This window comes from Rhinolophus ferrumequinum, chromosome 12, assembly GCF_004115265.2.
Source record: "Rhinolophus ferrumequinum isolate MPI-CBG mRhiFer1 chromosome 12, mRhiFer1_v1.p, whole genome shotgun sequence".
In the NCBI taxonomy this organism is placed as follows: Eukaryota; Metazoa; Chordata; class Mammalia; order Chiroptera; family Rhinolophidae; genus Rhinolophus; species Rhinolophus ferrumequinum.
Genome location: NC_046295.1, coordinates 21,680,906 through 21,696,097, shown reverse-complemented (window position 1 = coordinate 21,696,097; position 15,192 = coordinate 21,680,906). Strand labels below are relative to the sequence as shown.

The 15,192-nt window shown below is 33.2% G+C and overlaps 1 protein-coding gene across 1 annotated transcript in view; it reads left to right on the top strand.

Annotated features, from left to right (window-relative positions):
* The window catches only part of CNTLN (centlein), a 245,702-nt gene that overhangs the window by 225,692 nt on the left and 4,818 nt on the right, over positions 1–15,192 (top strand). Inside the window, exons 24-25 of the mRNA XM_033124096.1 lie at positions 6,891–7,076; positions 9,724–9,801. Of these exons, the coding sequence (XP_032979987.1) occupies positions 6,891–7,076; positions 9,724–9,801 (264 nt within the window). The remainder of the gene's footprint in view (positions 1–6,890; positions 7,077–9,723; positions 9,802–15,192) is intronic.

Below are 15,192 nucleotides of genomic sequence, written 5' to 3'. Positions count from 1 at the left end.
TAAAGAAATCCCTCTAAGATTCCTTGTAATTCTAGATTAATGTTGGTGAACTCCTTTAGCTTTTTCTTGACTGGGAAGCTCTTTATCTTGGGCCTTTCAATTCTAAATGACAGTTGGTCATTCAATTCTAAATGACAGTTTTGCTTAGTAGAGTAATCTTGGTTGTAGGTCCTTGTTTTTTATCACTTTGAATATTTCCGTCCAATCCCTTTTGGCCTCAAAAGTTTCTGTTGAGTAATCAACTGATAGTCTTATGGGAGCTCCTTTGTAGGTAACTAACTGCTTTTCTCTTGCTGCTTTTAACTTTCTTTCTTAAGACATGATTCCTTACATAGAAAATCCTAAAGATTTATAAAACAACTAATATTAACAAGAGAGTGTAGCCATTTCATGGATTACATGGTCAAAGTACAAATCACATGTATTTTTATGTATTTTTATTCCAATAAACAATTGGAAAATGAAATAAAAATCTTCAATTTACAATAGCATTAAAAAAACAAAATTATTGGAATAAATTCAAGAAAATACATGTAAGCCACCAAATGTTGGAAAGAATCTGGAGAATGGAGAATTTTCATCCAGCATTGGTGGTACAAAATTTGGGGGAAAACTGTGTAGTTTCTAATAAATGAAACACTCACCTACCATATAACTCATTCTATGTCTAGGTATTTACCCAAAGATAAATGAAAACGTGTACACTCATACTCACAAAATGTATACAGGAATATTTATTGCCATTTTACTCATAATATCAAGAACTGGAAACAGCCCAGGTATTGATCTACAGGAAAATGGACTAGCAGCCTTATAATTATATAATGAAATACAACTCAGCAATAAAAGAAAATGAACTACTTATTCATATAACAATGTGGATGAATTTCAAAAACCTTATAAATGAAAGAATCCAAACACAAAATAGTACATTCTGTGTGATTCTATTTATATGAATTTGTAGAACAGGCAAAACTATAGAGAAAAAGTATGAGAGAGTGGTTGCCTCTTACGGCTAGGGTCAGGAATTGACTAGGAAGGGGACACAAGTGAACTTTTTGGAGTGATGGAAATGTTCTTTGATCTGAGTATGGTACCCAGTGTTTTCATTTGTCAAAGCTCATACAACTGCAATTAAGACTTATGCATCTCACTGTATATAAATTTTATCTCAAAAAGTAGTAAGAACTGTAAATAAATATTTAGATTTTTAGTTAACGATGTGAATGCTGAAGTGTTTAGGTGGGAACTATAAGATATCTGCAACTTCCTTTGAAATGCATCAACAAAGTAAGATGGACAGGTATGTGATAAAGCAAGTATAGCAAAAGTTAATTGTAGCATATAGGTAATGGGTACCTGGTTATACACTATACACTTCTTTAAACTTTCTACATGTTTGAACGTTTTCATAATAAAATATTAGAGAAAAATGCACTAGGGGATTGTGACTTGATTACAGAGGGGTAAAATCATTCCTCCCCTTCTCTCCCTTGAAATCATACAACAGATAAGGACAATGAGGAACAAAAATTCAACTCCTTTTTACAGAAAACATAGTCACAGCTAAAACTCTGTATTTCAAAATACATGGAAGAGCAGTCAAAAATAGGTAAGATTGAAGAAGTGAAAAAGGAAGCAAAAATAAGACACCATGGAGAGAATACTGAGGTGCTGGAGACCTCTGAAAAATAAAGTGAAAATATACTCGCCGGAGATGAAGGTCACACGAGGTGCAAATCCTAAATCCCATGTTTGCAACTGTGGAATGGATCTGCTATGGCTTATGATAGGAGTGTCCTAGAACCTTCAATAAGAAAACAAAACAGAGGGCTTAAGGAAGAATTACAACGACAAGGTATAAGCAGCTTTTTCCATAATAGCCAAGAAAAGAGATTCCTTACATTGTAAAAAACCAAACAAACCATAACAAAAATAACTTAATAGAATTCATCAAAATAAATAAATAAATACATTCATAGGTAAAATTTCACCAGCCTGGAAAATAATAGCACAGGCCCCTATGCCCCATAACTTTCTACAGATAGGTGATCTAGAAAAAACTTTTCTCTTTCAAAAACGTGTCCTGAGAAATGAACCAACACTGTATCTACACATATATAGCAATAAGAATGAAGGCAATAAACAGGAGATGGCAGGAGAATAAGTTTCACTGCTTATATGTGGCTACAAAGCAGATTTATACTTTAGTGTTAATTAAAAATATTAATGAAATAATTTCTCCTTAAAAGTACATGCTTAAGTGGAAATAAATATAAGAATTTAGGTAAAAGATGTTGACACATAGGAGCAGATGAAAGCAAGTTAGCAGACGAAGCAAAGAAGAGAAAAAAATCATCTCAACAAAAAATATATTTCTGGTTTTATATAAGCGAGTTTATAAATATGTTTAAATGATTGTATTTAATATAAGTTAAAGGAAAACATATTACAAAGTCACAAAACAATATGCATGAATCTTTAAAACACAAGAAACAAGTCAGACATAAAAGAGTACATAGTACTCTTCCATTCATATGAAATTCTAGAACAAGCAAAATTACTCTAAGATGATATAAATTAGAATGGTTGCTGTCTGTGTGTGGGAGGAATTGTCTAGGACGGGCGTCAGGGAAATTTCTGGAATATGAAGATGTTCTATGTCTTGAACAGGGTGGTAGCTACATAGATACATACAACTGTCAAAGCTCATTAAACTAAATACTTAAAAATATGTGCACTATTTCCTTCTAATTATGCCTCAGTTTAAAAAATTGGGATTTGTGAAGCAAGTGATAGATTCAACATGTGTATAATTGTACTCTTCAAAGACAAAAACTAAAATAATGGAACAGAACAAATATTGAAGCTATAATCCAAAACTAATTTCCAGAAATACTTCTAAGAACATAACATGAACCATGGAAAATTGATCTAATATTTCATACCCTGGATATGTTCTAGTAAAGTTCCTGGACTTGAAAATAATAAAGAACAGCCAAATAAAAAGTTCATGTCATGGATAAGAGGGAAAAAGCAAAGATGAGACAACTCTGAAAGGCTATATGAGCTCCACAGCTCCTTATGAGATGGCATGGAACCTCTGTTGGAACTGCAGTGCAGGTCAACATTTTCCTCTACCCAATCCCGCTTCCCTAAGTTCCTTATAATGTGCTGTTCCTAATGCACTTCCCCTGCACACACATCTTCACCTCGGTGTCTGTTTTCAGGTGATGTAAGCTGAGACACACCACCAAGATAACCTCACTTAATTCTGAGAAGTAGAAATAGTATAGATAACATTCTCTGAGAATAATGCAATAAAACTGCCATTAATTGCAAAACTAGTAAACAGAGGTCAACTACCACCTAAATATTTAAAGGAAAAAAAGTTTTTGGGGTAAGAAGGGAATGTGAACAAATTGCAGAATATACCTAAAATAATAACATCCTAGAAATATCAGAGCCCATAGGCTACAGCTAAAGCACTTCTAAAGTTTTATAATCTTATATACTTATATTAATAAACAAGAAGAAATGAAAATAAACATTCAACTCAACAGTTAAATAACTAGAATCTAAAGATTGAAATAAAATGAATGAATTAAGAATGTAGAATTAATAAATGAATACAAGAGTTGGTTTTTGGGAAAAAAAGGAAACAAGCAACAAAATAGATGAAACTTTAGCTTACATAATTAAGAAAAAGAGAAAGTAAAACTACAAAATAACAAGTGGGAAGTAATAATAACCATAGACACAGAATAAAAATACAGTCATGTCACACTGCTTAGCTCAAGTCTCTGAAAATACATTTGAAAGCCTGGATGAAATGGATACTTTTCTAGGAAAATATAGTGTACCAAAACTCCCTCTACAGGAAATAGAAAATCAAAACAGATAAAAAAGATACCTTCCCCTGCAATAAAAAGCCAAATTCAGATGACTGCTACTATGTCAATAAAGAACAGATAAATTCAGTTTCATTAAAACTGCTGTAGAATATGGAAAGAGAAAGATGACTTCCAAATTTTTGGAAGATTATACAAAATTAAAACCAGTCTCATACTAGTGGAGAAATCCTAAATAAAATATTAGCAATACAATTCAGCAGCACACACACACACAAATAATAATAATAATGTATCATAGTCAGTGGAATTCCAGAAATACAAGGATAATTTTAAACTAAGAAAATTGTTAATAATCCTATTAATAGATTTATGATGAAAAATCATGCTAGTTTATATGGACTTAAGATAATTTGATATCCATTTTTAATAAGAAATAAAAGTAAAATATTATATTATATTATACTACATAAGACCCGGTCTTATATTACAGTAAAATAAGACCGGGTCTTATATTAATTTTTGCTCCAAAAGACGCATTAGAGCTGATTGTCCGACTAGGTCTTATTTTTGGGGAAACACGGTATATATTATATATTAACACATTAAAATATAGTAAAATATGGCTCTCAACTCAAAAGCTGGCATTGTATTTCCTCGGAAGTAGAAGGACTCCCATGAACAAGTCAAGTATGTTCATTAGTATTACTATATAATATTATTCAGGAAATACTTAATTACTGAGTCAGTAAGAAAAGATAGAAATCAGAGGCATAAAATTTGGAAAATAGAAGATAAAATTGTCAGTATTTGCAAATATGATTCAATTTCTAGAAGCTAAAGAGGAATCAACTGAACAACTCCTATAATAAATAAGTAACTTTGGTGAGCTAAATATATATTAACAATCTTTATATATACAAACAATAATCAGTATTGGAAACAACCTCCCCAAAAGTTAAATCCCCAGGAATAAACTAAATCTATAAAGAGAAAACCTAAAAATGATCCTCAGAAACACAAATGAAGGCTTACATAATTGTAAGGAAATACCATGGTCTTTGATTAGGAAGACTCAACATACTAGAATGTTAACATGTTCCAAATAAAATTAACATAATTCAAATAAAATTACCAGTAAGGTTTTTTTTTAAGGGGATGGAAGCTAAACAAGATCAATCTGAATTTCATACAGAAAACCAAACAAGCAAAAATTATCAAGAAAAATCTGAAAAAAGAAGGGTTATGAGAGGGGGATAGCCCTACTAGATGTTAACATTCATTATATAGCCCCATTAGTTAAAACACAACGCTTCACTTACAAAAAGAGAGATGGAATAACATATTAAGTCCAGAAACTGACCTAAACACATAAGAGATCAGTGAGATCCCCCTTTGAGGGAAAGGTGGACTTTTTAATAGGTGGTGGTTGTACAACTAAGTATGATTTTGTGTAATAATTTTCTAAATGATTATAAATAGATAAAACATATTAAAGATGAAAACTAGAAAAATAGCAGAAAAAAATCAAGGTTAGAACACACACACACACACACACACACACACACACACACACAGAGGATGCCAAAAAAATGTATACACATTTTAAGATAACATCTCTTAAAATCTGTATACATCATTTTTTGGCACCCTTGGACCATACACACACACACACACACACACACACACACACACATATTTCTGGATGCTTCTTTAAGGTACACTAAATTAAAAAATGAGAGGAAAAGACTCATTGAGTACATAAAAAACTTAAAATGTGTTTTCCTTGGCATAGAACACTATAATTACTGTCAAAAGAAAAATACAAAGTATAAAAAAATTTAGATCTATACAATAGATATACATATAATTTCCCTAATATATAAAGAATGCCTATAAATCACTAAGAAAAATAGAAACAGTGAAATATAATTTTCTCTTAAGAAAAGTACATATAATTATCTCAAGAAAAAACAAATACAACTATCTCTTAAGGCTGATGTTCAACTTTGTTTTTAATAAGAGAAATGAAACTTAAAAATACAGTGAAAAGGCAAACTACACTGAAATACTAGATTGGTGTTTGTTAATGGTATGGAGAAAGAAATATTTTCATATATTCTTGTGGAGTCTTGGTGCTGTCTTGCAGAGGGGGAGAATTAACAGCTTTTCAAATTATAGTTATACACACATTTTGGTCCAGCAATTTCATTTCTAAGGATATATCCTAGAAATGCAAAATGTATATATGAGCACCATTATTTATTGCAACATTGCTTGAACTGGCAAAAGACTGAAAACATCCTAAACATCTAGCCAGTCTGCTTTCCTCTCATGAAGGCGGGACTGTGTCTGCCCAGAGTGAGGGCTGTGTTTTCCTTATGCACACATAGGCATGGTATGCGCTAGCATTTATTCATTTCTCAAAGGGAGAATTAAAGGCTTTTGTGAAGCAATCCTAGATTTTTATGATTTTTTTCCCCAATTCTGTATTGTTGTCTTGCCCACACATGATTTAATTGCACTTTACCCATTTTGTCTTTATCAAGTCCTTCCAAGGCATTTCTAATCCAGTTTTAATAAAATAGAAACAACTCTCTCTCTGCGGTCATATTTCAGCAGTTTGTGTTATAATTAAATGAATTATATAACTAAACTGTTACAACTAATATACCTGATGTTTAGAAATAAAGAGAACTGACTCTTGGATCACCTCAACTGGTGGGAGTAGTTGTGCTCTAGCATGATAAAAAGTAGCCTTCCTGCTGCAAGCATTCACTAACCAGGATATTAGTTGGTGAATCTGAAAAGCGGTTGGAGAGCTTTGGTTAATCCAGCAAGTTGGTTAAATGGTCATTTAAGAGAGCTTTTACTGCATACTGACAATAAAGAGCAATCCATTATTTTTCAAAATAAATAAAATGAGCATAATCCTAATAAAAAATGATTTGCTAGTATCTTTACATTTTTATGTTAATGAGTGCATTATCTTCATTCATGATTTCCATATGAGCCCACATTCTTTCAAATATGTTGCAGGCTTTGGTCAAAGAGTTACAAATTGGTGTCCAGACGATAAGGCGACAAATCAGAGAGCTTAAAAAAATGCAGAGAAATAAGGACGCTTGTAAAACCTCAACTCATAAAGCCCAGACCTTGGCAGCTTCTATCCTGAACATTTCACAGTCAGATCTAGAGGAAATATTGGACACAGAAGATGAAATGGTAAGATCATTTAAATATTTATCAATAAATGGCTTTTGCACATTGAATTTAAGTAATATCTTTATTGTTTTAGAACTCTTAGAATGTCACCTTTAAGATAATATTAATGAAGGTAAGATTATTAATGTGCCAATGAAAGATACATCAAGAGTATTAACTGACTCAAAAAACCTTTAGAGAAATTTAACTGTATAATATAGAAATAAGCCAGTACATATAACCTTTAGAATTGCTTGTTTACTATTCAAGTCAGTTATCCTTTCCTGTCTTCTCCATTTTCTTTAATTAATCATATCTCTTGTAAGTTACTATTTTTAATTAAGCCAGTTAAGCTGGGTCACCATTGATTTGAGGATTTTTCCTCTTATGGGAGATTTTAAAAGAAGTAAATCTATTGGCTTTCCTAGCTAAATTAAAAGTTATTGTTGATCAAGTTAAAGAAACATATGCTTATTGCATTAAACTGTGTAAAATATTCCATCTGAGTGAATTTATATACATATAGGTATAGGTCTTCAGTAGTATCTGGATATCTCCTGGGGAGGGCACTGCATTTTTCACATAGTTATTACCTTATAAGCAGCAGAATCTCACTCATCCTGTACACTGTTTTCTGTGAAACTTGTGGAGGATACTCAGTCTTGTTCTTAACTCAATCTTGTGAAGTCTCTGAACTTTAATACCTGAATATTCGATTTTTTATTGTTTGGAAAGATTAAAGAGATGATGAGACTGTTAGCTTCCCAATAAATATTCGTTCTGTGAATAAAGAAAATAATAGACTTAATGTGTGTATGAGAACATCCTCCAGTCCTCCGTCAGCCTCTGAAAGTGTAATACTTCTGGAGTAGAGAAGATCTACAACTTGCAAAGGTTTTCAAACTGCCACGAATTTTTAGAAAAGAGGTCAAAGGAATCCTGCAAAGAGATTGCTTTTATCCTGTGGGTAAACAGGATAGTGAATGAGCAGTTTCCTATTTTCAGCACCTGTCCCCAATGTCTGTGGCTTTCTACTGAATTCTGAACTTTGAAGTACACGAGTATTATAAAAAATAGTATCAAATGTAAGACACACAGGAAATACTCGTATCTCTGACAAGCGTGTTAACTATACCTTATTTACAGACATTAATGAAAAATTTGTTGATAATGAGAAACATAACAAAAAATCAAGGTTAAGGCGACCACTGTTGCCTAAGAGTTTTAAAACAAGCATATTTAGCAAAATCCATCATGTGTGTGCTCGTATGTGTGTATTTGTGTGTGCATGTGTGAACACAGACTCAGATACCTATTATGGAGGACAGGACCATCGCCTTTGTATGGCCTCAAAAGATGCCGTCACTGGGTTTACAACTTAGGAAACAGCACGCTCTTTTGATGGACAAATTAGAAAAAGTTGTCCTTTTCGATTAAATGGATTAGAAATGGATCTCTGTTTATAGTCCCAAAGAGTAGACGACTCACATCTGTGAAGAAATGGCTCCCCTGCCTCTAGGCAGAGGCAGTCTGGATGGAGCCTGAGGACACAGCACTGCAGTGTGTGTACCACACAACCTAATTGGAAGTCCTCCTGGAAGTCAAAAGACTCTACTAGACACACAGTGTCTGAGGAGCATCAGTACAACCTGATATATTTATGAGATTTAATTCTAGATCAGAGCCTATCTAGACTAATCCCCACATCTTTCAGAGGTCTAACACAGTGTGATTTATGGATGATGTGATACAGAATTGCACACCTGAAATCTATGTAATTTTACTAACAATTGTCACCCCAATAAATTAAAAAAAAAAAAGAAGAAAAAAAAAAAGTTGAGTGGCTTGCCCAAGCAGAGCCCAAACCACCTGACTTACATTCTTTAAACTATACATTGAACTCTAGTAAACTCATGTAAAAACCTGTGACAGCCTTTGTGACACGCCTCACCTGATACCTGGCATACAGTAAATTTCACCAAACGTTCGTTTGCAAACTTGCCTGTGTGAAAAGTCCACTTTCTTGCAAACTAATCATGAGTTTAATAAATAATCAACTGCACTTGTAAATATACTTTCAGAGTATTTTACCTTGATAATTGATGGGTTGAAAATATTTAGTGACTTAAGACAATTTACATTGGAATGTCCCTTGCCTGTCAGTTAATTATCCTGTATTTTAAATAAAAAAGCAATTAATTACACCAGAGCCATGCCATGTTCTATTTTGTCCGTAATTGTAACAATCACTTCTGAGTTATCTATTGAGAAGTCAGTTTTTTGAGTATAAGGTTTTATGTTATCTTACGAGGGTCACTTGCAAATGAATTTTTTTTATATAGCTCTAGCCTATAGTTCACTTTATTTTAATCACTTTCACCTCCACCTCAGTCCCTATCTGGAGTTCCACTGTGAAGGCAAACATGCAACATTCCTGAATTATATTGTCAATATAGAAATATAACTTTATCTTCCACATGTATGTAAATATTTATAAACTAAATATTAAAAGAGCATGGATTTGAATATTCCCTACTTTGTAAAGCCAGGCGGCTCTTTGTTCTACCAATATCTCTTCTAGATTTATTCAGTATTTAATGGTATGATCAACTTCATATAAATGCAGTTAACGCCAGTGTTTTTTTTTTTTTTTAATTTTCTTCCTTAGGAAATTGAAAAGACAAAGATAGATGCTGAAAATGACAGGGAATGGCTGTTGTACGTTCAGAAACTTCTTGAAGGACAGGTATTTTGTTTTTCTGCTTCACATATGAAAACTTCCAGATAAAAATTCCAAGCCTTACATTTCTCTACTGGATGTCTGACTTTTTGTAAACACTTACACATTATTTACTTCTGCGAGGTAAAGAAGTATTTCGATAGGTAGACGGGAAAATGAACTCTCTATTTGTACTACTGGACTTAACAAATGAAGCAAATGCCTTGGGAAAGAGCCAACATGGGTCTTAGCAAATGCATTAATTAAATTATTGAGTCAACCTCTATGCTTGATGGACTGAAAGGGATCCATTCTCTCAGCCCTCTTAGGAAAAGAGATTCTTTATTATGTGTCTTTAAAGCTAGTGGTTGATATGGACACCTGAGGAGTTCATGGGTTTCGGTGACCTTTTACTATGGACCTGTTTCCAGTCAATTCATGTTTTCCTCACAGCCAGACAGCTGTTTATTACTGTGTCTTCCCGCATTCTCTACAATATTTTCTACTGAGACCTCGAGCAGCTTGTTAGTGGGAAGTAAATATTGATTTGGCATCCTGTCAATGCAGAAAGAATGAAAAAATTTCCACCAGAGGCCCCTCAAACATTTTCCTATCGACATTTTTGGGGCCGAGTGGAAAGCTGCATACAGGATGACAAGGGCAAGACGAGTGGAAATCCCTGAGGGGTCTGTGGAGACTGCTGCTGTGACCTGTGTGATACTTTTTCTTCCCTTTCAAGTATTTTTTTAATACACATATAGTCTGCGGGGATGTGCCCCTCTTGTAAGTGATCAAGGGCAGTTTATTGGCAGGTGAGAACTCTGCTTTTCTAGTCATAGCCAGCTTTTGTTTTGACATCACCGGCAGCATATAATGTATTCTAAAACTTTTTCATTATAGTTCTTTTTGCTCAGCCGACTTGTTTATTTTGAAAATGAACTGGAATGAAAACAGCTAACACCTATTTCTCAAAATAGCAAAAAGTATTATTATTGTCCTAGGAGTTTTGGAAAGGCGTAAATGTTTCTGTGTAAAGATTAAAAGTAAAGTCTGATACCATGTTTCCCCAAAAATAAGACCGGGTCTTATATTAAGTTTTGCTCCAAAAGACACATTAGGGTTTATGTTCAGGGGATGTCATCCTGAAAAATCATGCTAGGGCTTATTTTCCAGTTAGTCTTATTTTCGGGGAAACACGGTATTAAATGAACTTATTTTACATTTATATTAACAGATAGAAATATCTATGCTTTCAGAAAAGCCAAGGATAAGTAAATAACACATGAACTATTCATAGTTTCAGTATCAGTTTTATATATATTTTTGAAACTGTACCTGGAATCACTTCAATAGACATTTTTTAACCATATCACGTGCCCAGCACCAGCACCCAACCCAGTGCCTGGCTGATCAAAGGAGTTCAGTAAGGATTCTTACGGGTTTTTTTTTTTTTCCAGATTGGAAATAATAAAAATAAATAATAAATAATAAAAATTAACTTTTTAATGAATTGTTTAACATTTAACTTGTATGACTCTTCAATATGGAGATTGTGTCCATTATGAACATAAAATAACACATCCATATGTATGAATCTTTATTACATTTTATTAGGTTGGTGCAAATGTTACTGTGGTTTGAAAGGTTAAAAATAGTTGCAAAAAGCACAATTACTTTTGCACCAACCTAATCTTAAAGCTCTGTTGACACCAGTCATTTTTTGACCGACGCATGTAGATGTACACATACGCGCTGCCTGACCTGGATGTATGCTTATTCTGGGCAGTTAGTGTGAAAAAATCCTGTTGAAAATGGCAGTAGACTGCTTAATACCGCAGTTTGATATAGTGCCTTTTTGTGCCACTGAGCCTGGACTCTGGAATATAATTGCCTGGCAGTATTGATTTAATTGCCCAGGTTTATTTGTGGACTCCTAATTATTGACTGGAGGTAAATTTAATGGAGCAGCCTTTATGAACACTGGGAAACGCTGCTGTTGCTGTTATACATAATGAACTGCAGCATGTACCGTTAGATCATTTTTCAAGCTAATTTTATTCCACTGTGACAGTATGATAACATTTAAAAAGTCAAACACTTTTTATTTTTATTACTGACATAGGTGGTTTTGCTGATGTCTTTGAATTTGGTGAGGGAAAAATAGGAACTTCATTGGTTGCGTTTGAATGTCACTTTATACTAATTATGCCCAAGAGAAAAATCGATAAAATAGAAAACATCTCTCTTTTTTTTTAAGCCTACTTTTCTTTGCTCTCAATTCCAGCAATTATATTTGTCCTGAATTTGAGAAAAGGTTTTCTTTGTCCACTAGTTTTTTTAGAGTCTAAGTTATGCTCACAGGATTGTGTGGGCAAAATTGTAAATTTGTTCATTCATACATTTTATTTAGTTTATGGCGTAGAGCTCCATGTATCTGAGGTTGCATGATCTTCAAGCTATGGAGCAATTGTGCACATTCCCTAAAATAAATACCAATTAATTCAGTATTGATATTTGATTATTAAAATACTTGAAGATAAAATTATAGGAAAATTTCCCTAGTATGTCCTCCCTCTGTGTTGGGTGCTTTATGTAATAGAATTGTGGGATCATAGGAGTTAATCTGGCCTTGTGGTTTTATCATTTGTTTAACAATTAGGTCACAGAATTGTTTTCTGTTAAAAAAAATTTTCTCTGCATCCATGTGCCAAATTTATATTGATAAAATATTTATCACAAAATACAAAGCTATTCTGCAATGTGGCAATATGGAACTGCACCATAATATAATACCTACTGCTACTGTTAACCAGAAGTATATGGAACTAAAAGGTCTAAAACCTTAACTTACCTATATTTAATACAAAATGCAAACATATGTCTGCATTATTTCAAGTAATTTTGATGCAGTTGGTACTTTTATACATTGATCTTTATCTGCACTTAACCTTTATTCCCACATATTTCTAATAATAATAAGAAAAAAATCTTTCTAATATCTACTTTCTTTTTTTTATGGCATAGCTGCCTTATAATTTCTTTGAACATCTTTTTCTTGTACTAATTTCTCTTTTTACATTACTATGTTTTAAAAAACTTACAATTGATGGCAGAGAAAAAAAAAGCAAATTAATGATTATGATAGGATTGGAGAACTCCTGAAATTAGTTTTTTTTGTAGTTTAGGGAGTGGGAGACAAAAAAAAACAGAAATAGAAAACATGGGCTGGGACAAAACCATAAAAGCTTTTGAGTAGGAAGAGGATGCAATCAGAGTTGTGCTTTAGAAAGATTCATGAGATCAGTATGTAGGGTGGTTTGGAGGGAGAAGAGACTGGGAACAAGAAGATAGTCTAGGCAGTGATGGCCTGGACATGCCCTAGCTATAGAAATAGAAAAGATGAGACAGATTTGATCCTCATTATAGTGACTGAGAAGATAGCAGTAATGAGATGAGATAAGTGGTCAGAAAGCAGAAACCAGAGATGGATGAGTTTAATATCGTACATAATATCTCTGCATAATATCCCTAAAACTCTTAAAGATTATGATACCTTTAAGAGTTTTAGGGATCAAAGGAGGTAGACCAGATTTCGTAGGAAGGAGATGTCAATGATTGATAAATTGAAAAATTTATATAAAATTTAGTAGGTGTGTTCCATCAACAATATGCAAGGATTTGTGATTTGTCACTAATTCAGCCCAGGTTTCTGTACAGCTTTTCTCACTGAAAATTAACTATTTAAGAATAGTTAAACTATTACCACATATCAAACTCTTACCATTCAACAACAAAAAGAATAGAAACTGATTTGAATAGACATTTCTCCAAGAAGATATACAAATAGCCAATAAGCACATTAAAGGATATTCAACACCATTAGCCATTAGGAAAATGCAAACCAAAACCCAAAATGAGATATACTCATATATATCACACCCAGTAGGATGGTTATAATAGAAAAGACAGACAAGAACAAGTGTTGAGGAGAATGTGGAGGAATTAGAATCCTCATTTGTTGCTGGTGGGAATGTAAAATGGTGCTGCCCCTGTAGAAAACAATCTGGCAGTTCCTCAAAAAGTTAAACATAGAGGTTATATGACCCAGCAGTTCAACCCCTAGGTATTTACCCAAGAGAAGTGAAAACATGTCCATATAAAAACTTTTACATGAATGTTTGTAACAACATTATTCATAATAGCTCAGAGGTGTAAACAACCCAAAGGTCCATCAGCTGAAGAATGCATAAACAAAATAAGGTATATTCATACATGGAATATTATTTAGCCGTAAAATGGAATGAAGGACTGATGCATGCTACAACATGAAAGAACCTTGTAAACCTACGCTAAGTAAAAGAAGCCATACTCAAAAGGCATATAGTATAGTATAGTATAACTGCATTCATAAGAAATATCTAGAAAAGGCAAACCTATCAAGATAGAAAGTAAATTATGGTTGCCAGTAATGGGGGAGATGGAGAGTGGCTACTGGTAGGTACAGGGTTCCTTCTTGGGGTGATGAAAATGTTCTGGAATTAGATAGTGGTGATGGTCACACATTCTTGCGAATATGCTGAAAACCAATGAATTACATACTTTAAAATGGTGAATTTTATGTTATGTAAACTATATCTCCTTTTAAAAAATGAATTCCTTACTATGAGACATACTGAAAAAGCAATAAAAGAGAATACATTTAAAAGTCAATTCAATGAAGTTCTTATATCACATATGTGATGTCCACCAGCGTTAGCAGAGATTGCCTTAAATGCACTTGAATTTAAATGTCTGTCTACTTGTCATAACTATGAACAAATGAGATAAATTATTTTATTTCTTACTTAATTTATTTCCTTTCAGTTGGCACATAAGGAGATGTCCCTCTATTATACTGTAATTGATATTCCTCCTCACATATCCAAACAAGAAATCAGTTATTTATATTCTGTCCTCAAAGAGATACTGTTTATTTGTTCTGCCCATTCTGGTCCTCAAAATTATAATAAAGTTCACTTAGGCTTTTTCAGGCCTTGGTAATACATGAAATAGTCCTTTGTTCTTGGGACTTTATAAAGGCAATGGAAAGAATTAGTAGAGATAAACATGAACCGATGCTATGGAATCCATTCACAAAACATGTATTGAGTGCCTACTCAGTGTCAGGTATTGTTTCAGGTTTGGGTGTACAGCAGTGAACAGAAGAGACAAAAATCCCTGCCCTCAAGGAGCTTACATTTCTGGGGATGGAGAACAATAAACAAATAGTTAAAATACATAAACTGTGAAATTTATTAAATAATTAACTTGAACAGAATTATGGGTGTACATAGTAAAATATGTATACTTGTTTAAGACAAACAATACACAGCTATAACCACAATATGGTCCTTTACCAGGATTTGTATAAAAACCCTC